At 48.0% G+C, this 25,070-nt stretch overlaps 2 protein-coding genes across 2 annotated transcripts in view; one reads left to right on the forward strand and one right to left on the reverse strand.

Annotated features, from left to right (window-relative positions):
- Positions 1-17,928, reverse strand: part of opn4a (opsin 4a (melanopsin)) — a 36,754-nt gene extending 18,826 nt beyond the window's left edge. Inside the window, exons 1-2 of the mRNA XM_080869635.1 lie at positions 16,970-17,928; positions 13,866-14,073 (exon numbers count right to left, since the gene is read on the reverse strand). Of these exons, the coding sequence (XP_080725761.1) occupies positions 13,866-14,042 (177 nt within the window). The 5' untranslated portion in view covers positions 14,043-14,073; positions 16,970-17,928. The remainder of the gene's footprint in view (positions 1-13,865; positions 14,074-16,969) is intronic.
- A 4,993-nt stretch (positions 17,929-22,921) lies between these two features.
- On the forward strand, positions 22,922-24,736 carry prorsd1 (prolyl-tRNA synthetase domain containing 1). The gene is made up of 4 exons (XM_080869045.1): positions 22,922-23,096; positions 23,863-23,988; positions 24,062-24,151; positions 24,237-24,736. The coding sequence occupies exons 1-4, from the start codon at positions 23,016-23,018 to the stop codon at positions 24,447-24,449; spliced, it is 510 nt and encodes a 169-aa protein (XP_080725171.1). The 5' UTR covers positions 22,922-23,015; the 3' UTR covers positions 24,450-24,736.
- The last annotated feature ends 334 nt before the right edge of the window (positions 24,737-25,070 follow it).

The raw sequence follows: 25,070 nt of genomic DNA on the forward strand, positions 1-25,070 counted from the left end.
AACTGGAACAGGTTTCAGTGTTTGAACAATGAGACAGAAAAATTCCAAAGAAATATAAAAGTGGAAACTTGAAAATGAGCTGAAAATCAACAACAATCAGAACCGACTTTGTATTTCTGCAGCTGTGTTTCACCACCAGACACGACCCATCTCTCAGATTTTAATCGACAAATATTGGAACAACTGATCAATATGTTTCTGGAAAAAATAATCATTAGCTGCATCGGTGACTTTCACGTAACGAGGTTAAACAGAGCGAGGAAAAAGGCACATGCTTTTAATTTGAAAAAAAGAGATCAGATGGTTCACAGCGCTAGGGCCTCACGCTGGATATTTCTGAGCGCACAAACACTGTTCTGAAGGCAGGACTGTGATGCAGTTTTCTGCCTCGCCACTAGAGGGCGCGGCCGTTTTGTGAGTAATGTTTGACTGGGATGGAAAATGGTGTTCATGAAGGCAGTGTGAATCACAAGTTATGCTCGGGAGCAGTTTATGTGGGTTCAATGAGAGTGTGCGTCCATAAGACTGGTGAGTTACAGGATATTTCTTGTGTAAGAAGGATAGCCTGTATGTTTTCTTGCTCTGGACGTCCTCTGTTTGTACATTTTCTATAAGCTAAGTTATCGCTAAGCTAAGCGGGCTAAGCTAAGCTAAGTTCGCCTAGGCCAAACTGAGTTCAGTTTGAGTTGGGGATTTGTTATGTGTATTTGCCTTCTTTAGTTGGCATCATAAGTGAGTGGGGCACAAGAGTTAAGTGATGGGAAGATGTTTATTTTCTTTGTTGTCAAATATGGTTCAGACTATAAGTAAAAGCCGCCAGCTTAGTAGTAGGGCCTATAAGACAAGTATGTGGCTGTAATATGTTATATGGCGATTATTGTTGTCTATAATTTGATTGTAATTTGTGTTCTATTTTCCATTCTGTTTGTAGAACCACACACACACACATACCCACACCCACGCTAAATCTGCCATTAAAGAGCTGAACGATCATCCCCTGTCCTCGTTAATTTCTGGAGGGTCATAGTGGCACTTGACCTGTGCACACCCTGCGATCACCACCGTAGAACTGAACCTCATATCAGAAATCATCATAACAAAATTGGTCCTTCGAGCCGGATAGGTGATTACAGAGTGAAGATGGATTATGACCCCCAGAGAGCAGGTGCACGTCCACGGAGGGCTGTGCGACCACCAGGATGGATGACTCAGTATGAAGGCTACACACTGCCACCCACTGCTACATTGGAGCAACAGCAGACTAGAGAGGGATACGCCAAGATGACGCCCCTCACCCAGACTCCTGGTTCTATTGGAGCTGCAGGACAGACTCCAGTGTCATCCAGCATCCCTCAGGAGTTCATGAACATTGTGCAGCAACTGCAGGAGGACAACAGGCAACTTCAGATGATGGTAGGAGACATGAGGAGGCAGATGGATCGTAATGTCAGCACGTTGGAATCCACCCGCTTACGTTCTGCCCAGCAACCAGGGGGCTACATTTCGGCTGATAACACTTGGGTCTCCACACCTCTAACTACACAGCCTTTTCCCCTGAGACCAGAGCAGCACAATATATCCTACACACAGGATGCAGCTGAAGAATGGCCAGTACCACCACCTCCAGTTTTTCTCCCAAGAGATCATCCTGATCTACCAGAGGTACAGTCTGTTCCACCTCCACCGCTACCAGCCATTGCACAAGAGCTTAGCCAACGCTTACAAGAGCTACAGTTACAGCAACCCTCAGCCACTGAAGCTCCTGAGTTTCAGCCTCGTGCGCCACAGTCCACCCCCTTATCTCAATCACTAGCTGGACCTAGTTTCGACGCGAACATGCTCCCCCCAGAACAAGTGCTGGCTCCCACTACAGCCATAGGTGTAAAGGAGAAGACCTACAGAGGACCATCGCCCTCCATCCCAGAGTTCACGCAGGGTGATCCCAGGCAGTTTGCTAGATTAAGGCTTGCCCTAGACAATATTCTCCCCTTTGATGCAACGGAGAGGTTCAAATATCAGGTCTTATGTGACCACCTTAAATTTGAGGAAGCTCTTTTAATTGCTGACTCCTACAGTAACTCACCTCACCCCTACTCTGACACGATGGCCTCGCTCATTAAACATTACGGTCAGCCGCACCAGCTGTCACTGCAGAGGATAGCAGAGCTTATGGATGAGCCCAGCATCCGCCCAGGTGACACAACTGGATTCAGAAGGTTTGCACTGAGAGTCCGTGCTCTGGTCGGCATGTTAGAGCAACTTGGGGAAGATGGACACATAGAGCTGCAATGCGGGTCTCATGTTGCTAGACTGACACGAAAGCTACCCCAAGACCTACGTGCTGCTTTCCGCCGCTACCTTTACCCACAGAAAGATGGAATACCATCATTGAGAGACTTTGCAGAGTGGCTGGAGTATGAGCTGGTCATTCAAGAGGGCGGAGATCACACAGAGAAGGTAGAGGAGAGCTCGAGAGACAGGAGCAGCATGAAAAGAGATAAACGAGCCACCAAAAGGACTACCACCGTGCTGCATGGTGCAACACACAACACTGCCCCCCAAAGGTCCTCAGCCACAACCCCTTCCACTTCTGAGGTCCAAGACAAGCACACAGCTTATTGTCCATATTGTAATAACACTCTGCACTTCCTAGATCAATGTGTCAACTTCAAGATGCTGACTAAGGAGCAGAAATCAACTTGGATTAAGTCCAACAATCGCTGCTGGCGTTGTGGGCGGCACCACCAGGCCGCTCAGTGTCGACTTAAAGTGCAGTGTAAGACATGCAGGGGAAAACACCTAGAGGCCCTGCATGAAGTGAATCTCAGACCTGCTGCACCCAATCCACCAATGGAACACGTCGCTGAGCTGGGGAGTAAACCATCTACTGAGGTACTTTATCTAGACCGGCGTGCTGGCTATAGCCAAGTACTTCTGAAGATAACCAAAGTGCTGCTGCAGAACGGTGAGCACACCCTGGAGACATTCGCCATATTGGATGATGGATCTGAGAGGACGATCCTTCTCCCTGAGGCCACTCAAAGACTGCAGTTACAGGGCACGGCAGAGAGTCTTACTCTACGTACGGTGAGACAAGGATTGAGAACCTTGCATGGCGCATCAGTGACAGTCAAAGTCTCCCCTGCCAGCCAACCATCCAGAACATTCACCATTGAGAGAGCCTTCACAGCAGATGACCTAGGCTTGGCTGAACATTCCTACCCTGTGAAGGCACTTCAACAGAAATATAGACACTTGAGAAGGCTTCCCTTGCAGCCCTTCACAAATGCCCAGCCACTCCTTCTGATCGGCTCTGACTGTCCTCACCTAGTAATGCCCATCAAACCTGTGCGCCTAGGCTTACCTGGAGGACCAGCTGCAGTCAAGACTAGACTTGGTTGGGTACTACAGGGACCAATCCCCTCCCTTAAGCACTCTGCTCAACCACAACAGTGCCTCTTCCTCTCAACTGCCTCTCCTCAATCAGAGCTTCATAGTCAAGTAGAGAGGCTTTGGCAACTTGACACTCTCCCATATCGAAGTGAGAAACTAGTGACACGGTCTCGGAGGGAAGAGCAAGCTATGAGGCTTTTGGAGGCAAAGACGACAAGACTGAATGTCGAGGGAGTAAACAGATGTTCAACTCCCCTTCTGCGTGTCAGTGATATGCCTACACTCCGGGTGCCACCTGAAGCAGTACTCCCCAATCTACGTGGCACGGAGAAGCGCCTCAGTCGAGACCCAGAGAAGGCTAAAGCTTATCAAGCGGAGATGGCAAAGTTGATAGCAGCAGGCTATGTCAGAGAAATCAGTGAGGAGGAAATGAGGGCCTCCACAGAATCATGGTTCATCCCCCACCACATGGTGACACACAACGGAAAGAACTGTGTGGTGTTTAATTGCTCATTCACCTATAGGGATCAGAACCTCAACGAGCTGCTTTTACCAGGCCCGAACCTGGGGGCCTCTCTTCTTGGTGTGCTGCTACGCTTCAGAGAACGCTCCATCGCAGTTAGCAGTGATATCAAGGGGATGTTCCACCAGGTGAGACTACTGCCTGAGGACCGGCCACTACTACGTTTCCTCTGGCGCGATCTGCAACGAGACACCCATCCCAAGGTGTATGAATGGCAGGTGCTCCCCTTTGGGACAACATGCTCACCGTGCTGTGCAATTTATGCACTCTAGCGACACGTCCATGACCACAGTGACCAGGGAGATGACGTGCGTGACTCCATTGAGAAGAATTTTTATGTTGACAACTGGTTACAGAGCTTCTCTTCTCCAGATGTGGCCACAGAGGTTGTGGACAAACTACGGTCACTATTATCGGAGGGAGGATTTGAGCTCAGACAGTGGGCCAGCAGCACCCCAGATCTCATCAGCCATCTACCAAAGGAAATAAGATCGGAGAGCAGCGTACAGTGGCTGAATCAAACTGATATGGACCCTCAAGAACCTGCTCTAGGTTTGCGCTGGATGTGCTGCTCTGACACTCTGCACTACAAGTCCATGCAGTTGGAGAGGAATCTTCCTACCATGAGAAACATCTACCGGGTTCTGGCGAGTCAGTATGACCCACTAGGGTTTCTCGTCCCCTTCACAACGAGGGCGAAGGTACTAGTCCAGCAGCTGTGGGACAAAAAGCGTGAGTGGGATGACCCCCTGTTACCAAGTGACCTGCTCTCGGCATGGAACGAATGGGAGGGTGAGCTGCAACATCTGGACGACATTAGTCTACAACGTTGTTATGTAAGCCCAGAGCTGGACAAATCTGACAGTAGGCGTGAGTTGCACATCTTCTGCGATGCATCTCAACAGGCATATGGAAGCGTTGCCTACCTACGGACGGAAGATGCTGCTGGAAAGGTGGAAGTTGCTTTCCTGACTGCCCGCTCTAGGGTGGCCCCTAAACGGCAGATGTCCATGCCACGTCTGGAACTATGTGCAGCCTTGACTGGAGCTCAACTTGCTAGCCTGCTGACCAAAGAGCTCACCCTACCACTATGCAGAGTGGTGTTATGGACAGACTCCACCACTGTCCTAACATGGATCTAGTCAGAGTCCTGTCATTTCAAGGTGTTCGTGGGAACTCGGATAGCTGAAATCCAGGAACTGACAGACAGCCAGTCTTGGCGTTATGTGACAACATATGACAATCCGGCAGATGATCTAACTAGGGGTAAAAGGCTACAAGACCTCACAGTCCAGTCCCGGTGGGCATGTGGGCCCCCGTTTCTGCAGCTACATCGAGACCAGTGGCCAGAGCACCCAGCCACACCATGTACAGACTTTGCTGAGGAGCAGCGTAAACCAATAACTTGCTTAGCTGTGTCTACTGACTCTATCTCCCTGCCTGATGCACAGCAGTTTACCAGTTTTAGCAAGCTTTTGGAAGAAACAGCCAGGTGCCTTCACGGGGCGGCTGGTGACAATCTCACATCAGAGAACTACAAGGAGGCTGAGCTTATTCTGCTGAGAGCTGCTCAGAAAGACAGTTTCCCTGATGAGATCCAGTGCCTGACCACTGGGAAACCAGTTCTCTCATCCAGCCGTCTGTTTTGCCTAGACCCGGAATTTGATAAGTCGCTTCAACTCATAAGAGTAGGTGGTCGTCTCAGACGATGCCATGATTTGGAAGCTGCTGTGATACATCCAGTAGTATTGGACCCTAAACATCCAGTCACCAGACTACTCATCCGACAGGCTGACAGTGATTTGAAACACCCAGGAGCAGAGAGATTGTTTGCAGAGTTGAGAAGGAAATACTGGATTCTTCGCGGCCGTGAAGCCGTAAGAAGCGAACAGCGCTCCTGCCCTGAGTGCCAAAAATGGAGAGCCCAACCTGCCAACCCAAAGATGGCTGACCTTCCCCTTGCACGCCTACGATTACATCAGCCAGCCTTCTTCTCAACAGGCATCGACTGCTTTGGGCCAGTGCAGGTGAAAGTTGGTCGGAGAAATGAAAAACGCTGGGGCCTGCTCTTCAAATGCTTGACGACTCGTGCCATTCATATTGAGGTGTTGTCTAGTATCAACACCGACTCATTTCTAATGGCATTAAGAAGATTTGTCTCTCGTCGTGGGAAACCAGCTGAGATACTGTGTGACCAGGGAACAAATTTCCGAGGTGGGGATCGGGAGCTCCAGGAAACTTTCAAAGCCCTGCATCCCTCTTTACAAGGCAAGTTAGCAGAGCAGCAGATCAAGTTTCGATTTAACCCTCCCAGTTCTCCCCACTTTGGAGGATCCTGGGAGCGAGAGATCAGGTCCATAAAGGCAGCTCTGGCCTCCACATTGGGCTCACAGGTTGTAAAAGAGGAAATACTCCAAACAGTGTTGATCGAGATCGAGGGAATACTCAACTCGAAACCTTTGGGGTACGTGTCATCAGACGTGGCTGACCCAGACCCCATTACCCCAAATTTGTTGCTGATGGGGCGGCTAGACCCTTCCCTACCCCAAGTGATATACCACGACTCAGAGCTCATTGGACGACGATCATGGAGGACCTGTCAGGTGTTATCCGATCGCTTCTGGACACAGTTCATACGCCACTACCTGCCTACACTGCAGACACGGTCAAAGTGGCAGAAAGACACTGCTCCGATCCAGTTGGGCACTGTGGTGATGATAGTGGATCCCCATCTTCCCAGAGCATCATGGCCTGTTGGGAAGATCAACAGGGTATTCCCCGGAGCTGATGGTTTGATCCGATCTGCAGAAGTGGACGTAAAGGACCGTACCTACGTACGCCCAGTGAGCCGCCTTATTCGACTACCTGCAGTACCAGAACAAAATGGACAGTAAATGACATTCTGCAAACTTGCGAGGGCAAGTTTGGGGGTGGCTGTTCTGAAGGCAGGACTGTGATGCAGTTTTCTGCCTCGCCACTAGAGGGCGCGGCCGTTTTGTGAGTAATGTTTGACTGGGATGGAAAATGGTGTTCATGAAGGCAGTGTGAATCACAAGTTATGCTCGGGAGCAGTTTATGTGGGTTCAATGAGAGTGTGCGTCCATAAGACTGGTGAGTTACAGGATATTTCTTGTGTAAGAAGGATAGCCTGTATGTTTTCTTGCTCTGGACGTCCTCTGTTTGTACATTTTCTATAAGCTAAGTTATCGCTAAGCTAAGCGGGCTAAGCTAAGCTAAGTTCGCCTAGGCCAAACTGAGTTCAGTTTGAGTTGGGGATTTGTTATGTGTATTTGCCTTCTTTAGTTGGCATCATAAGTGAGTGGGGCACAAGAGTTAAGTGATGGGAAGATGTTTATTTTCTTTGTTGTCAAATATGGTTCAGACTATAAGTAAAAGCCGCCAGCTTAGTATTAGGGCCTATAAGACAAGTATGTGGCTGTAATATGTTATATGGTGATTATTGTTGTCTATAATTTGATTGTAATTTGTGTTCTATTTTCCATTCTGTTTGTAGAACCACACACACACACATACCCACACCCACGCTAAATCTGCCATTAAAGAGCTGAACGATCATCCCCTGTCCTCGTTAATTTCTGGAGGGTCATAGTGGCACTTGACCTGTGCACACCCTGCGATCACCACCGTAGAACTGAACCTCATATCAGAAATCATCATAACAAACACACACACACACACGCACGCACGCACACGCGCACACACGCACGCACACGCACGCGCGCACGCGCACGCACACACACACACACACACACAAATGATGAATAAAAAAACATGAAGTGTGACAGTAATCATTACATTCATCATTAGAACCACAAAGATGCTTGAAAGAGACCCAAAACCACAAGAACACCCAGAACTAAAACAAGCATCTTCATCGTGTCTAAAATCACGACAACAAAAACAACAACAACAAAAACAGCACAGAGAAATGAAATGACTTTAAATAACACAGCTGTGCCCTTTAGTATCTGAGTCTATGGCAGCCTGCACATCAGTCCAGAACGGGTTTACGTCCGTGAGAGTCCTCACTAAGATGCTAAACAAACCTGAGTGTGTGTGTGTGAGTGTGTGTGTGTGTGTGTGTGTGTGAGTGTGTGAGTCCTCTTTTTATCAGTCAACCTTGAAAACTTCCCACGCAACAGCTGACTGAACTGCTGTATCACATGAAAGCTTTCAGCACTCAGTGTGTGTGTGTTTGTGTGTGTGTGTGTGTGTTCAGGGTCTCTTACACAACAGTCGTTACAGAAGAGATTCCAGTCATGCTGACACAGAAATAATGTTATGAAGCTCTGAGGGGCTCAAACAGGAGGCGAACGTGTCTGTGCTGATTTTAAATAAATTATTATCATAATCATAGACGTACTTCAGATACCTGACCTACTCTCCTCTCCTAGAGCAGCTTTGCATGACTCACAGTTCAGAATAATCCTTCTTTGTCTGATCCTGGGCCTCGGTGCAGAACCTCATTTCACCCTGTCTGAAACAAGCTGTTGTAGCTCCTCCCCCTTTGAGATAACTTCTGATTGGCTGACCCTCATTAACAAAATATTCAAACAGCCGTTCGTGCTGGAAAACCCTCCAATGTGTCTGAATCCAAACAGTCCTGTGAACAAGGGCGGAGCTAAACTTCCTCCACAGCGATATGACTGAAGTTTGAAGACTCACTGACGTTATCTCTGCTGCTGAGGGTGGAGCAACCAGTCACGAGGGTTAGGGGGCAGTTACTGTTTCACACAGGTAGGTTTGGATGGTGAATTAGGCGTTTATCCAGGTTATGTGTTTATCTGAAACATTTGCTAAACAATAAGAATTCAGGAAGAGAACAAATACTGAAAATCAGACAAACTTCAACCATCAGAATATTTATTAAAAGAAAGCCAGAGGTGTGTTTTGGTATGAGAAGCATCGAACATTTCAATTAGTAGAGATGTTGCTTTTTTTTTTCTCACAGCAAATAGACTCTGAAGATAACGGTTCATCGGACGTCTCCTGTTTCCTTGGAGATGGTAGAAGAATTAAACTGTGCACTAGAGATGTCTCAAGACCGGTCTCGGTCTCGACGGACTTTGGTCTTGTCTCGGTCTCGCTGTCTCAGATCGACATAGAGGTCGGGAGATTTAGAGTCAACAGTATCCATGACACACAACGTAACGTTCGATAATGTGTCGTGCGCAGAAGCATCAGCTCTGAGAGCCGTGCTTACAGAGTGCTTTGCAGTGAATCAGAAGAGTCGACTCCCACTGTGTGAGAGCCGAGCGGCTCTCACACAGTGGCTCAGCTATGCTCCAATCCCTCCACATTGTGGCCAATGACATGCGAGGATATAGGATAATATCATTATGTGAAAAACAGAGAGCATGAGAGCGTACGTCTGTCCTCTCAGTAAGTGAGTGAGACAGTAGACAGCGGTGAGGAGGGCTGTGCGAGTGCATCGCAAATACACATAAATATGCTCGACACCCGTAAACCTGCAGTTTAAAGACTTTCTTGTCTCGGTCTTGTCTCGACTTTGTCTTGGTCTTGATTCGGCCTGTCTTGGTGCTGTCTTGGTCTTGGTTTAGGCGGTCTTGACTATAAGTCTACTGTGCACACAAAGGATGAAAATATATGACGACAGTGCAGACAGACGTCACACAGAGGCACAGATCCGATGGCAGGCTTCAGCTCCACATGACTTCAGCTTCTGATGGAGCTTTGCAAAACGAACCCTCTGGGCCACAAAAACTCTTCATTTGCTTTGTCTACCTGCCAAACAACATCTAACGTCTGCAGCCACGTTAGTGCTGCTACACCAGCCACAAAGCACACAAGCATCCAGCTTCAGATCCTCTCCGTCCAGCTGCGGAGCTCTCAGAAATCTAAGAAGTGAGCTGAGACCTTTTCCTTCAGCTTCAGAGCAGAGCCCAGAAGGAGGATGGTAGTGTTTAATGCCTGGAGAATCGCTTCAAAGGTCCAAGATCAACTCTCTGATCTCGGCTCTGCTGCTGCTTATGCTAATCCGGTTCATTTGGTCCTTCAAAGCTACAAAATCAGACAGAAGAGCCGAAGTCAGGAGGATAAAGAGGCTCGGTGGTCGGTGACGCAGTGTATACTGGTATCTTTATAGGTGCCTTTCAGTTATGGAGCAGCGGCTCCACTCTGAGACCCTCCGCTTTTGCAGAAGCATGGTAACTGCAGCCAGAAAGTGAAACCAACTAGGCTGTTTGATCGAAACTTAAAGTGTGGTGTGACGTCGAGAAGTACATAAATAACCTGGCTTCCTTTTATTTGCTTGAGACCTTGTGTGTTCATGTGTTCAGGTCTCCATATTCCGGGACATGTAAAATTAAAGATCATTTTTTAAGTAAAAGACCACTTTGAGCCGTGTCTTTTTTGGCCGTAAAGAATATAAAAGAACGGGATTTAATACTCCACAGGTAAGGAACCACTTCCTCACCTGGATTTTGATTATGACACCAAGATCCTCTGGCATGTGAGACGTAAGACTTTCAGCCAGAAGAGAAGAGCTTTAAAACTGAGCTTTGAGCATATCTCATGACCTCTGTGGTTTCAAAGGAAACCGTCTCAACTAGCCGCATCCTTAAATGTACTCGTGATTTTATACAAATGTCTGATTTTCACTTTAATCGTTTGCTTCTCAGAGCTCAGAAATGTGATGCTCTGTGGGAGACGACGTTCAAACCATGGACATTAAAGAGTCTGATTTCATTGATAATTAATGAGTCAGTGACACCAGCAAATATTTACATGAAGTTTAAAACAAAGTGAAAGTCGGGGCTGCGTGGAAGGAGAATGATCCTCGAAAACATTTCCAGACTCCTCTCCTAAAATGGATGACTCACTCGGTGGAACTTGGGCTGGTTTGTGGGTAATCGAGGAAAATAGGACACTGACGTGTTTTGAGGGTCAGCACCTCGCGCCTCAGGAGGTTAATCCCCGGGAGGATCAGCAGATAACCCTGTGATGGTGAACGGCAGATTAGACGCACACTATGTTGCATTTTCAGCTCTTTGTGGATTGATTTCCACGGAAAGGATTTTCCTCGAAGAACTAAAAAAATTGACGTTAACCTTGTTTACTCATCAATCACCATCAGCTTAGAAATGCACCAATCACCGAGCTCAGCAGACTCGGACCAAGCCGGCACAGATTCAGCTCTGCTTATTTCTGATCAGCTGCACCGGCAGCAGCAGCAGTAGCACCGACCTTTGACCTTTGCTTGGTTGCTCTAAGCCGTGCTCTGACTCACACGTGGCCCGAAGCGCCCCCTTAAATATCACCAAAGGTTATCAGCCAGCAATGTGTCTGCACGCTGGTCCCAAATGAAAACACAAGACAGAGGAGCAGCTTGAGGCGCTGGCGTGTGCCTCCCGCCGTAACGCCTGCAGGGCTCCGCCCCCAATCAGAGCCTTCAGGTGAAGTCTGGGGTCCAGCATCTGTCTGCAGCTGTGACTGAAAACAAGGCTGACTCTCGTCCAGATGTTTTTACCTCATAATAAAACGACATCGTGGCAACAAAACGCTGAACTTACAGCACTGTGTGGCCATTTTCTATCTACAGTCTGTGTTTATAACAACATTGTTTCTGGGAGATGCTGCTGTGTGATAAAACCGTTAAAGATCACATGTAAATGTCATCAAAATGCCAAATTGCAAACAAGAGCAGTGTGAACGTGTCACATTAACCTACATTTGTGTGCCTGCTGGTCACGGGAAGTGCTCCCAGCCTCCTGCGCGCGTCAGCTGACCTCCTGCAGCGCCGTCGTTTATAAATGCGGGGCTCTCACAGAACCGTTTACTGGACTGAGGTTTCCTGCAGTGATACAGACTTCCTCGAACATCACGCCCAGACTCAACCAATGACAGCCAGAGCAGGAAGGACAAAATGTTCTGACTTTAAAAACAAGTGTCGTCTAAATGCCGCCATCCCAAGTCACTGAACACAGACTGTTAGCAGGCGAGGCACAGATTCGATCTACACGAGCGTGCCCCAGCACGCCCCCCAGCGCTCCCCCGACGGCTCATACTGGCCCAAAGCAACCATGTAAACTTTATGGAGGGCCAAAAAGGGTAAACTAACTAAAGGCTTCACAGCTGCAGGAGTGTTAACTCTCCTCTGAAGGCTTCGGGTTGGAATCTGCCCCTGACGGTCGGCGTCCTGCCACCAGAGGTTGGAGACTGTAAACCACAGCAGCACAACTCCAAGCACCTCTTGCAAAGGACACAATACCAAAGTACCCCTGCACGGTACAGTGAGGTGCTGTACTGAGTGTGTAGTGTAGTGTGGACTGTGACACAGTCCACTATGATCACACTTTCACTTTTAGGACTGTTGCTTTTGTCTGAGCAGTTCCTGGATCACCTGACTGACCTGCAGCATTATCCAAAGCTTCATCCTGGATCAGCGTCTCAGTTTCAAGCATCACCTGACAACGATATGCCAGCTAGAAAAGATCAAAGCAAAAACCTCATAAAATAACTGCATGTGTCATCCACGCCTCTCATTCTCTGCAGTAACTGCAGCTCGCTGTATACATGTGGAAACGACCGCCTATCAGCAGACCTTTTTCTTACATCTTTCCAGCCCTGAAAGGTTCGTGTGGAGATCTGCTGGCTCATGAAGGACTTGACCATTTTTTCTTGGCTTTTTTCTTTGGCTTTGGAGCTGAGGTGTTCAGATGTTCAGTGAGCAAGATGGAGATGAGTCCATCAGACTGACAAATCAGAGTCACAAAGGCTGAGAAGGTCTGAGCATGTGCAAAGGAGGGAGGGTGGAGGGTGAAGATGGAGCTGCAGGCAGGAGGAGAAGAGGAAGAGCTCAGAGGTGGTTCATGGGTACAGTGAAGGAGAGGTGACAGAGGAGCATGCTGGGATAGGAGGAGGTGGAGGCAGGTGATCTGCTGTGGAGAGCTCTCAGGTTCAGGTGATTCATGTCCAGCCAGGAAGAAAACCTGGAGCAGAGGGGGGAAGGAAAAGGACGAGAGAAGGCCAGAGTCAGCTGCTGGAAACCCACCACTATGATTAGGTCCCATGACACTGACTATGCACTGAAGCAGAGAAAAACCGCCTCCACCTCCCGTCACCCAGCTGGTCTGAAGCAACTGAACCGCTGCGAGGGAAGACAGCATGTGAACCACAACCTGCAGTAAACACCAACCTGCCAGCAGAACATCAGAAAGAAGAACGCCGACTCCGCCACTGACAACAGCAGCTCTGAGAGCGCCACACCTCACATCAGCCTGAAATCAGTGTGTGGACACACAGCAGCCTCACACGCTGTTCTCAGCACGCCACCAATCACCTGAGCCACCCGCAGCGTGTTCCGCAGCCTCAGTGTGTGTGTGTGTGTCAGCATGTGTTTAACTTCAGTTTAACTAGAAAGCATGCTGGGCTCACAGCTGTACAGATGTGCTTTGCTAAGCGCTGTTGGGTTCATACAGACACACAGAGCCTGCAGTAAACCTGGATGCACTCAGACCGCCGCTCTCTGATTTCTGCTGCTGTCACTCTGAATTAACGTCACTTTTCCCGATCAATAATTTAATTAATACTTTAATGAGCTCATGATATGAGGCTGATCAGTTAGTTGTCAGATTAATGATCAGCTGCACTTTAAAGCCCCGAGGACACCGACGAAGCGAACCTCAAACTATGAATGTGAGATTTGAGTTTTTAGCACTAGATTTAAACCGCAGGTACCGGTACCGACTCTGTCTGACTCACTGCTCGGTTTGTCACACTTCACAGAATTTTCTTTGTGTTTAAACAAAGCTCTCCGCTCTCCCGCGCCGCAAGCGCCGTGCGTAAAACCACCGAAGAACCGCCGAGTGGATCAAAACGCGCTCTGGCAGGTGGAAGCTGCTCAGGTGTGTTTGGATCCTGCGATCAGAGGAATCAAAGAAATCAGAGGATTTAGAGGGAGACTTACGGTCGTAGCGGCCGCAGCCGGCAGTTGGAGCTCCTTGAGCTGGAGCGCGTCAACGGCCGAGTCGTTGGAGCTCCACGCGGAGGATCCTGACAGCTCCAGGGTGTCCGGGTGGCGCGCGGCCGTACAGTTCGCCTCACGGTCGCTGCAGGAGATGATGCTCTGCCGCGCCGAGCGCATGCTCTGAACTGCTCTCTGCTCCGCTCGCGGACTGCAAGCACAAGGGGAGAGAGGGGAGGGGGGGGGGGGGGGTTAGTTCATGGAGGTCTGACTGCAGGTGTGACAGGTGGGAGAGAGAGGAGCCACAAACAGCAACACGTGATCAGCATTATATGGTTTCGTTTTATTCTCTCTGTGAGAAAAAAAGCCGCAGTTCCTCTAACATCCGCCAGAGGCAGCAGTGAGTCTGGGCTCAGAGATCACGCCTACTTCCTAACACCTGGATTCCATCACTCACCTGTTTACACTAGCTGTGCCGCCAAAACGTCGGCTGCATCCTTCGGAGGACGCATTTGTAGGCCAATTACGTCACAGCCAGGCGACGAAGGCTGTCCCAATTTGTCGACTCCTTCAAATGCATCCTTCATTTCCCCGGATTTGAAGGATGGGTCGGTGTGTCCTTCGTGGCCCACCATGTCCCAGAATTCATAGCGCGGCCGAGCCGGTTTCAGCTTCCAACAATGGTGGCCGCTGCTTAGTTTTAATATTACTCTTATTATTCTTTCTAGGTCACAAAATAAACTTTTAACATATTTCCAGGCGAGAATGTAGCTGTGTAAACTTCAAATATCTGCTTGGTTTATCAAGACATCACATATTTGCAAAAGGGCTTTGACGTTTTCGGTGACGTCTGTTACCCACCAGCTCGATAGCTGACCCGGGGGTTCAATGGTCACTAGAGCCCGTGAGAGCAGCGGACTCCCGGCTTCATCGTTTTCAGACCCCCGCTGTCTGTCGCTACTCGGCTTAAACATGATATATAAGTCACTCGGATAACTTAAAAATGTTGTTGTTTGGCTTTTTTCAGTGTTTTATTTGTTCCGGAGTAAATCGGTTTGGCTGAGATCAAAATTATTAGATTATTAGATTAAATAAAACTTTATTAATCCATCGGGTGGGTTCCTCCGGGATTTTCACACAGCTGAATAAACATCAAACAGAAAACTGATTAAACAGAAGTGTGAGACGGTCAAGAGTTTACTCCAGTGTCCTGTTATATTTTAGATAGCAAGGAGCAGACGGCCGAGTTTATTAAACTCCACCGAGACAGCGACGCTAATCTGAAAGCCAGACCGTCACATTTCACAACCTCACACTTCCGGCCTTCTCGGTCTTCGAAGAAACCCGGCCCACGTAGACCGCAAAGGCCGGGTCCTCCAAAGGGACACAGCTACTGTGTTCATATTTTAAATATTAGGGGCGTGGCCTCTCTCTGCTAGCTCGAGCTGTTTAAGGACAGCATGGCTGCTCTGTTTTTAGGGTTCAGTGTGCAGACCTGAGGAGCCGGGATCAAACCACGGACCTGCTGCTGTCGCTGCTCAGCCACAAGTTTCCAAGTCTGATCTTCAGTTTTCATCAGAATGAGGTTTGTGATGATGTCGGTGGACTTTTGATCCGTTCGTCAGTTATATCAGAATAAAATGAAGCGTTAACAACTGACAGAAAACAGACAGTCTGGTTCTGCGCCCGCGGACAGGACGCCATGCAGGACGATGCTGCTGCACACCAACAAAGACATCTGGACCTTCGTTACTTATATTCGGTCACTGTGGGAAACACAGAGGTCCAAAGATAATGTGCAGTCTGTAGGTCTGTAAAACCCCAGCCTTCGCTCCTGTGTTACTGGTGTCACTGGTGTCAGTATATCCAGTGTATGTGAAACACGGCGTCACACTCTGGGCTGTCAGCTTTAATGTCCACGTTGTTCAACACTGACACCAACACATCACAGTGAGCATGTCTGACGATGGGAAGCTTGGCAGTCGTATAGCAACAGTAACCAAGGTGATAAGGACGCGTGGAGAAAAACATTTGAAATGAAATGTAATGCATATTCAAAGAAACGGTCTGAGAGGTGAAAGGCTTTCTTCCTCTGGAGCAGCACATTAGTGTTAATCAGAGGCTGGACTCTAACCTCAGACCGTGAAGAGAAGAATGAAAAGAAACTGTGTGGGAGGCGAAAGTCAACCTGAGAGCGTCTGACCTCACACAGACCACCAAAGCAGCTCCAACACAGCTTACTGGAAACATTTAAAGGTTTTATCTTCCTCCAAACTCATCACACCTTTAAAGGCTCTGCAGACTTTCACATTACTCGTTTTTCGTGCACAGACACTTCGAAGCTAAATGTCAGCAAAACCTGAACAATTCATTATATTTGAATTATTTTTACAAAGCACCTAAAACTCAGTTTCCAGCTGTTTTCAACTGTTCATTCAAATGTTGCATTTGAGTGAGTTAAACCTATAAAAACATCCTTCCTGTAATTATTCAGTGTTTTATGGACGTTTGTCAAATGCATCTCTCATCAAGTCATCCTGAGCCACAAACATCCTGTCACAACGTAGAAGCTACGGTCAGTTTCTGGTTAAGTGGCTTTTACAATCCTTTATTCTAAAAGTGTCACTGACATTAACAACGTCTGCTTTGAGACTGAGCTGGCCAATAATGTATCAGAACAGTATATATGGCAACAAATGTAAGATAATGGTTCTATAGATGGTTTTATAATGTAGGTGCGATAACACAAGATACTCACAGGAAGGTAATGTCTTTGATTTCTCTATAACCTGTTTGTAAATCACTACAGTCTTTCAATACAAACAAAGATAAAACAGCTAAAACAATTAGAAACATCAGAAATGACCTTTTGCAACATGGAAACAAATCTGTCCTCGTTCCCGTGTTCAGTGTTAACCTCACAGCAGGATCAGGTGGACGAGAACGTCAGCTGGACGAACTTAACAGTGATCATTGAATCACTTCAGTTTTCTCTGCTTTTGTTTCTGACAGTGTCAAACAAAGATGCACAAAGCCAGCACACAAGTGCCAAACAAGCAGAAAAATGTCCATGTGCGCTGTGAACATGCAGAACACCTGAGACTGACCTCTCTGTACCTGGAAGCACGAAGAAGCTGGACGAGCTGAGCTCTAAGCTTCGAACGCCCAGAGCCGAGAGGAGATCTTCTGCTTCAGCGTCCACGCACTTCCACGTTTCTCCAGGCAGCTGCCAACACAGAAAGCTCCACAGACGTTCACATCGTGTCAGGGAGACGCTCAGAACCAGCTGACGATCTGCAGACGAGGCTGATCGCAGGTACTCGTACTTATAACGAGGGAGGAATGCCTCCCCCGCGGGGGGAAATGTGGGTCTTCAGGTCAGCGCTCTGATGAAAAGTCATTACGCTGATTATCTGCTGGCCTGCTGCAGCTTAGCGAGGACTGGAGACACAATGAGAGGACAGCAGAGGTCAGGCTGGTTTCATCAGAGTGGAGAGATTTCCTGTCACCGTCAGATTTTACTCTTATTTTCTTCTGTCTTTCTGTTTACTCATTTGTGTTTTATCCACTTCCTGTCAAACTTCCTTTTCCATTTGTCTGGTCATGGTTTTACTTCCTGCTTCTGAGCGTCTCCTTTTCTGTGGATGTCCTCGTCAGGTTCACCTGTGTCTGAGCCCAGGCTGCAGCTTGTTCTTCCTTCTTGTTGTATTTTTGTCTGAATATTACTCTGTCTCCGTTCTCTGGAAGCGGACGGCGCTTAAATCCATCCAAAGGAACGGTTCAGGTGTCTTTTTTCAATCTAAAGATGAAAGTGGAGTGTCTGTGGATAACAGCTGGTTTGGTCCATTTTCACATAGTAATGGAAGCATAAAGACTCAGGCTCGGTCGTGCAGGAACGATCAGTTGCTGCTTCCTGCTCAGTATTGGAGGTGAAGCTTCCCCCTGTCCTGTTTCCGGTGTCCTCCGCCTGCAGGGTTAAATAAGACGGCGTGTCTTATTTAACCCTGCAGGACACGAACCTTCTCCAGCTCTCCTCACATTATTGTTTTTTCCTGTATGTAGATGAAACTGAACGTAATTACAGCTCTCAGTTGTGTTATAAAGTGTTAGCAAGTTTTCACAAGACATCCAACGCGTGGCAGAATAAACGGTTGTTCTCAGTCAGCTGTTTCTAAAATTTGGAGCACGTGCAAACAGAGTCAGGAGGAGTGTTAGTGAGAAATCAGCTGATCACTTCCTGTGTCACTTCCTGCTCCGTGCGCTCTGTGAAACAACTAAAACACTGTCATGGTCCCCGTCCTCTCCGGCTGGCTCGTGATGGCTAAAGGTTTTCTTTATGTTTCTCTCTCCTCCTTTCTCCTCTCTCCCTGGGCGGAGCTGGTTATCGTCTCTGGAACGCTGACCCTCCCGTGTTCGTGCTCTCAGCTGTCTTCGCCTGTTAGACTAACCTGTGTTCTGTGCATAGAGTTTCCCGGACCTGTTGACGGACCCTTCCCTGTGATTCCTGTGTGTGGCTGCGTGAATGGAGATCAGGACGAGAGTGGCTAAAGAGGAGAGTGTGTGGATTACCTCTTCCCCCCGGACCCCTTCTCTCTGTACACATATACTGCACTGTGGTTCACCCTTTTGTAAATAAACTGTAACCTTTGACCCTGATGGCTGGCTTTAAATCCCAGTGTTTCCTGTTTTTTCTATTTGTGTCTAACATTTAAAGTTTTGTTCTGAGTGGTGGTCTCAGCTGTTGCTGATATTGTTTCCCTTTATGTTTCCTGCCTCACTGCTGAACATGAACCTGGTCCCTGGTTTCCTACGACAGTTTTCTCTGCAGTCTGTTTATATTTCAGGTATCTTTGGGCTTTTGCATTATTGAGTTTTCTTGTGTGATCCCTGCCTGTGCCTGTCCCACCTCTGTCTGTTACCTGTCTCGTCTCCACGTTTATTCACTTGTTCGTCCGCCTCGGTTTGGTTCGTTCACCTCACACAGGTATTGAACTTTTCCTTTGGTCGTTGTCGTGTTGTTGCCGTATCCTCCTCACGCCGTGTTCTCTGTGTCTTTTGCGTCCTGCTTCAAACTTCTGGCTGTGCCTTTGTTTTGCATCGCCTTCTGAGTTTGTGTTGTCCAACAATAATCCGTCTCCAGAGTCCTGCACTTCCAACTTCCTGCTTCCACGCAGCCACAGATTTTGTAAATGGTTGCATCAAAACCTGTTAAAAGGGAGTTTTGTCCAATATTAAATTTAGTTTAATGATCTGAACATGTAAGTGTGACAAATATGCAAAACACTAGAAAACCAGGAAGAGGGCAGAGGTTCACAGCTGGAACCGCTGGCAGCAGCCGCGAGGTTTGGCTGTGAATGAGCGCTGACTGCTTCCTCAGTGAGGTCAGCGAAGACGTGAGCGACTGTTGGAGGTTCTTGAAAGGACGGCACGTGCTGCAGGATGAACTGCGGAAAGGAGCAGATGTTTCTCAGCCGGAGCTTCGATACGTCTCCTGAAGACAAGTTTCACACCTCAAACTAACAAACATGAGTGCAGGATGTTGGTGTTTAAGACCAAGCGGCACATTAGAGCACATTTCTGGCCCAAAGAACACAAAAGTGCAAGACAGATGACAGCACATGAGTTCAGGGTCATGACCTCGTCCTTACTTTCACTTTGACTGGCACTGAGTTACAATCAAGAACCGAAAGAGAAGGTGTCAAATCACAGCACGATTATTAAAAAACACAAAGACACAAAGTGGGGCTAAATGATGACAAATCTCACAAACCACAGGGACACTAAATGGCTAAAAGAAAAGCACAGTGTGTGGTGGGAGTGAAGATGACTGCAAAGCAATGAGAAATGACTCAAGCAGAAAGCTTTTTAAAAAGGTGCAAAATATCCACCAAGTGATGCTTAATGCCTACAGAGGGGCTCAAAATGACTAAAAAGGTTTCTTTATGAGTACAAAGGGATGGACAACAACATCAAAGAGGTGCAGAAGGATTAGAAAAGGGCTGCAAAGAGACTTAAAATGACAAAAAGGATGCAGCATGACTCTATAGGAGTGTGAAATTCCTGCACAAGGATGCAAAACCACCCTGAAGTGCAGATAGATGAGCACAAAGATATAATGAACTATTACAAAGGAACAGAACGACTTCAAAGGGATGCAATGTGCGACATACGGCTGTGAAACGTCTATAAAAGGACAGAAAATGACCTCAGACAGCATCAGCTCACAGTAACGTACATTACTGTGAAATGTACAGTTCCACTACTGTCCAGCAGAGGCAGCGGTGAGTCAGTCCCATGTGTACAGACACTGTTTGGTCTCCGTAGATAATTTCCTCCTTCATAAGAACTGTGAGTATGAGCTGATGTAAAGGTTTACATCAGCTCATACTCAGCACATTTACAGTCATAAAGACATTTACCTTCTGATTTTCAGCGCTGTAGTTAATTAATTTCTGACTGAAACTGAAACAAGTGTAAAAACTGCACTTTAACCCTGTGGAGTTTCTCCTGAAGCAGGCCCTGCTGAGATTCAAACACAGCCTCTGCTGTTTAACCAGCCGCAGCACTGCAGCTGAAGCAGCTCCACCCGTCCAGGGTGATGGAGCAGCTGGTGGTGTTTGCACCTTTGAAGAGCAGCTTTGCATTGAATAAGAAGACTTCTAATGATGGGCTGCTAGCTCAGCTCACCAGGTCAGGTAGCCTGTGCTGTATGCTGTGAGGCTGCTGTAGAGGTCAGATGATGTCGACGGGTGTTTGATCTGCTGGCCTTTCTTCCCAGTTCCCACCGTTTCCCCCTCTTGCCTCCCCCTGTCTCGTCTTCCTTTGCAGCTCCGAGCGCACTCTGTTGGCGTTGCACTTTTTAGTTTCTTCCCCAGAAACAGCAGCAGCACATGCAGCGCTGTCAGGCCAGCAACGTGGACTCTTCAGTGTTTACGTGTCGTGAGTTAGACTTGGTCATTAATCATGTTATTGTGCAACAGGCTTTCAGTCTGTCTGTGCGTGCGTGTGTGTGTGTGTGTGTGTGTGTGTGTGTGTGTGTGTGTGTGTGTGTGTGTGTGTGTGTGTGTGTGTGTTTGTGTCACTAAAAGCTGCTTTGTAGAAAAAATCAGAGCGAGATGTTTTAGGTTTTATGTTTTCGTGGTTTGACACACTGAGCAGCATCGACCCATGGAAGAATGATTTCAATCAACTCTGTGTGTGTGTGTGTGTGTGTGTGTGTGTGTGTGTGTGTGTGTGTGTGTGTGTGTGTGTGTGTGTGTGTGTGTGTGTGTGTGTGCATCCATTTAATCAACAGTTAAACTGATGGAAGCTGAGATGAATGTAGGACACTGAGTGCGCACTCTCAGTAGGGTGGATGTTAGAGTCCAGGAGCAAACATGTGGACTAACACTGAGCAGGAAAAGGAAGACGAGACAGAGGGAGGGAGAGGGGGAAACAGTGAGGGGATCAAACACCTGTCGACATCATCAGGAAAAGCCTCATCAATACGTAATAATAAGAGTCAAGCTCACACCTGAGCAGTGATTCTAGGAAGTGAGCCTCCGAGTGTGCGTCCCCTTATGACGCCTCACACAAAACACACAAACTGCCTTTCATTCTTAATGAACAGAGCTCATGAAGCTGTGCAGCAGCTGTGCAGCAGCTGTGCAGCAGCTGTGCAGCAGCTGTGCAGCAGCTGTGCAGCAGCATGCTCACATCCAGGTGGGACAGTTTAAACACCTGGACGGCCTCACAGGAGGTTCATGAATGTGTGAAGGAGGACATGCAGAGGCTGGAGTTGGAAGAACACGACCACGTCAGAGGGGACGCTGCTGGGACGCTTTATCCAGCTAAGCCACGGCGCCTCCTACAGGCCTTCAGTCAAGTTAAACATAAACCGTGGATCTGCAGCTCAGGTGAAAGGCGAGGATTTCAGGTGGGGCCGCTCCATGGTCCTCCTTCTCCTCATGTGTGGTCACATTTATGTTTGATTTGAACTGTGAGTTGATGAATGAACCTTGGAAACACGTCACCGTAAGCTGAATGATGAAGCGTGCGCCTCCTGTCGTGCGCCTCCTGTGAACATAAACACACTTTGCACTGATGGGTGGATGAGCAGCGTGAGTGTGTGTGTCACATATTTCATCGGTGTGTAAAGAAACATCTGGTGGAAGTGATGTGGAGATCAGGACTTCTGCTCCAGCAGCTGCTGACGCAGGAAACAGCAGGAGGAGCTGACGGAGAAGCTAACGGAGGAGACACAGGTGAAGCGTTCAGGGTTCAAAGTCAGGAACACTAAAGCTGGACCCCTCAGAGCTGCTGGAAGTTCAGATGTGTGGTCACCTCTGACCATCAGGGTCTCGTGTTCATTGTCCTGCCCTCTGAAACGTCATGTGCTCCTGCTCCCTGCATGTTTTTTATTTTAAACTCCTCATAATCCCACATGTGGGAAATTTCGTAAATAAAGGTCAACGCCCAACGTGGGGCTCAAACCCACGCCCTTGAGATTAAGAATCTCATGCTCCACCGATTGAGCTCGCCGAGCTTACGTCCTTGGCCTCTGATACCTCTGTATCATTCACATCCATCCCTGATGTGGATGTTTCTTATGCAAAAAGCTGAAGTAACGAGTCTGACTTAAACTGAAAGGATGATAAAGTCGAGACGCGGAACTTAAAATGTGAGGAGTAAAAAACAAAGTACGGCTACTGAAAAGTCCGCTTAAGTACTCATGTAACAAAGTATTTGTACTTCATCACCTCTGAAACTGTGTGCATCTGTGTGTGAGTCTGTGTGCGTATTTGTGCATGTAGGATTTTAATCTCAGCACTCAGATTTTCGGGTTAAATGGAATTGTGTTGACGCTCGGAGGCGCTGTGATTGTCTCTCTGACCCGTCGGTGCTACTTTGACCCAAATCGAACAGTTTTATAATTTTCATTTTCTAAAAGAGTTCGAGCTGCACGCAGATCCTTCCCCATTACAACCTGCACTATGAGCGGGCACCCCGTGCTCAGTTTGAGTAGCTGGCTCTGTTCCTCAGTCACACGGTGGCACTGTGACAGGAAGCGAGCGGCCAGCTGCAGGAAATTAGCTGCAGAAGAAGAAGAGCTGCTCCTCAGCGGCTACCTGCCGGGTCCACCTGTGTCCGTTTGAGCTGCTGTCTCACGTGAAGATGTCGGAGGACCTGCGCGCACAGCTGGAGAAACATCTGCAGACTTTACACATCCAGACGAGATGCGTGGAGCACCCGCCGGTAAACCGGACAGCCCGACTACACCGAATCCCATTAGCGCTTCTGGCATTTTCAACATCCCCGTCTGACTCTAGATCATATAAATACGTGAAAATATGCTCGGAGACATTTCCACAATCGGAGAGACTCGCACTTTTATTCGGCGCCACGCGTGACCATGATAGGCTCCTGATGCGCGCTCACGGTTGTGGAAGTGCGCGTTTCCTCCTCAGTTTCTCGCTCTTTCAGTTTCACTGACACGTGGGGGAGTAACAAAGTTGTCAGCTGAAGTAAAGAAGAGCCGCTTTGCTTGCCGTGTGTGTGCTGAATTCACGAGCACACGAATTCACGTTAAAATTACGTGATGAAGTTTAGGCGCAGTCAGCTGTGTTTGCGCAGAATCTGTTTATCCTGAAATGCGCAGTGTTTTTGAACGGGATCCGTTGGGACGGGCGCTTTAGAGCTCCGCTCAGAATCGAGCGCGCCGTGAAAAAGCAGATATGACTTTGAATGCCTGACTTATGTGCATATATTTATGTACTTCCTGTCTGCTGCAGCTTTCATAAACTGCTCTGACACGTTTGTGCTGCAGGACCTGCTGTGACCTGCAGAGGGCGCCAGACCACAGAGTTTGGTTTAGTCCTGCAGGCATGGATGGCATTACAGTCAGACAGCTTTATTAATGTAGGAAACCAGGAAGAGTTGCAAGAGGCTTTGATGTTAGTAATACAGCTTCCACAAAGCTTCCACAAAGAGCCCGCTCTCACCCACTCTCCTCCTCCTGCAGGTGTTCACGGTGGAGGAGATGATGCCTCACCTGCAGGGCGTGAATGGCGCCGTCACCAAGAACCTGTTCTTGAAAGACAAGAAGAAGAAGGGGCTTTGGCTGGTGTCGGCCCGCCATGACCGCCAGGTCAGCTCCTCCACATGACCTCTGACTTAAAAACTAAAGACTAACACCTCACTTCCTCTCGTTCCATCTGCAGGTGAACCTTAATGACCTCGCCAAGAAGCTTGGTGTCGGGAGTGGAAATCTGCGCTTCGCAGATGAGGCAGCCATGTTGGAAAAGCTGAAGGTAGGAAGGATCAAAACTGGGAGGGCCAATTATTGAGCTGGATTCACAGGTCACAGCTTTAGACTCCTCCTCTCCTCTCCTTCAGGTGGGTCAGGGATGTGCGACGGCTCTTGCTCTGCTCTTCGATCAGGATCGCAGCGTGAAGTTCGTCTTGGACCGGGACCTGGTGGAAGGAGGCCACGAGATGGTCTACTTCCACCCGATGACCAACGCTGCCACCATGGGGCTCAGACCGGACGACCTGCTGCGCTTCCTCAAGGAAACGGGACACGAGCCAATCCTGGAGTGCTTCGAGTAAAACGGACACCTGGTTTAAAAGCGACGCGAGAGCGGTCCTGGTCGGGCTGAGAGCAGGATACGGCCGTCTGCCGCCGAGGATCTTGAGAAGCTTCATGCTAGGCTCTAAGTGTAAAAAGGAACCTTTTAAAAACGTGTTTGTGTGCAGCGATGAGAATCTGCAACCTGAACAAACTGTCATGTTTAGCAAAGTCCCCAAAATTAAGATTTATTCACTGAAATTTGACCCTGGATGTTATTTATTATCCTGCAAATGTAAAGCGAGAGAATAAAAAGCTTTGTCATCTCTGTTTGGCTTTAAATTAAGAGTTTATCAGAAAGATGAAACAGCCTGTAAGAAGGTAAAACACGAGGGTCACAGTTACTTATTTTAATAATTACACAAATAAGAATCAAGTTACATGGTTCTGACAGTATTTAAAGGGTTTGGTGAGAAACCAGAAGGTAAGCTAAGAATCCGCATTAATTTTCAAGCAATATTTTCTGAATGCCAACATTCATAGTGCCCAAAAATTTAACTCGTCTCCTTCTGCAGTACCAGGTAATACCAGGTATTACCGGTTTGCCTGTCAGCAGGAGGCGCTGTGGCTCAGCTGGTCAAAGCGCCTGTCTAGTAAACAGG

Source organism: Rhamphochromis sp. 'chilingali', assembly GCF_963969265.1.
Source record: "Rhamphochromis sp. 'chilingali' genome assembly, chromosome: 20".
Taxonomy (NCBI): domain Eukaryota; kingdom Metazoa; phylum Chordata; class Actinopteri; order Cichliformes; family Cichlidae; genus Rhamphochromis; species Rhamphochromis sp. 'chilingali'.

Coding starts and splice junctions, on each gene's coding strand:
- prorsd1 (XM_080869045.1), top strand. CDS start 23,016: ATGTCGGAGGACCTGCGCGCACAGCTGGAGAAACATCTGCAGACTTTA. Junction 23,097..23,862: donor GATGCGTGGAGCACCCGCCG/GTAAACCGGACA, acceptor CTCCTCCTGCAG/GTGTTCACGGTGGAGGAGAT. Junction 24,152..24,236: donor CCATGTTGGAAAAGCTGAAG/GTAGGAAGGATC, acceptor CCTCTCCTTCAG/GTGGGTCAGGGATGTGCGAC.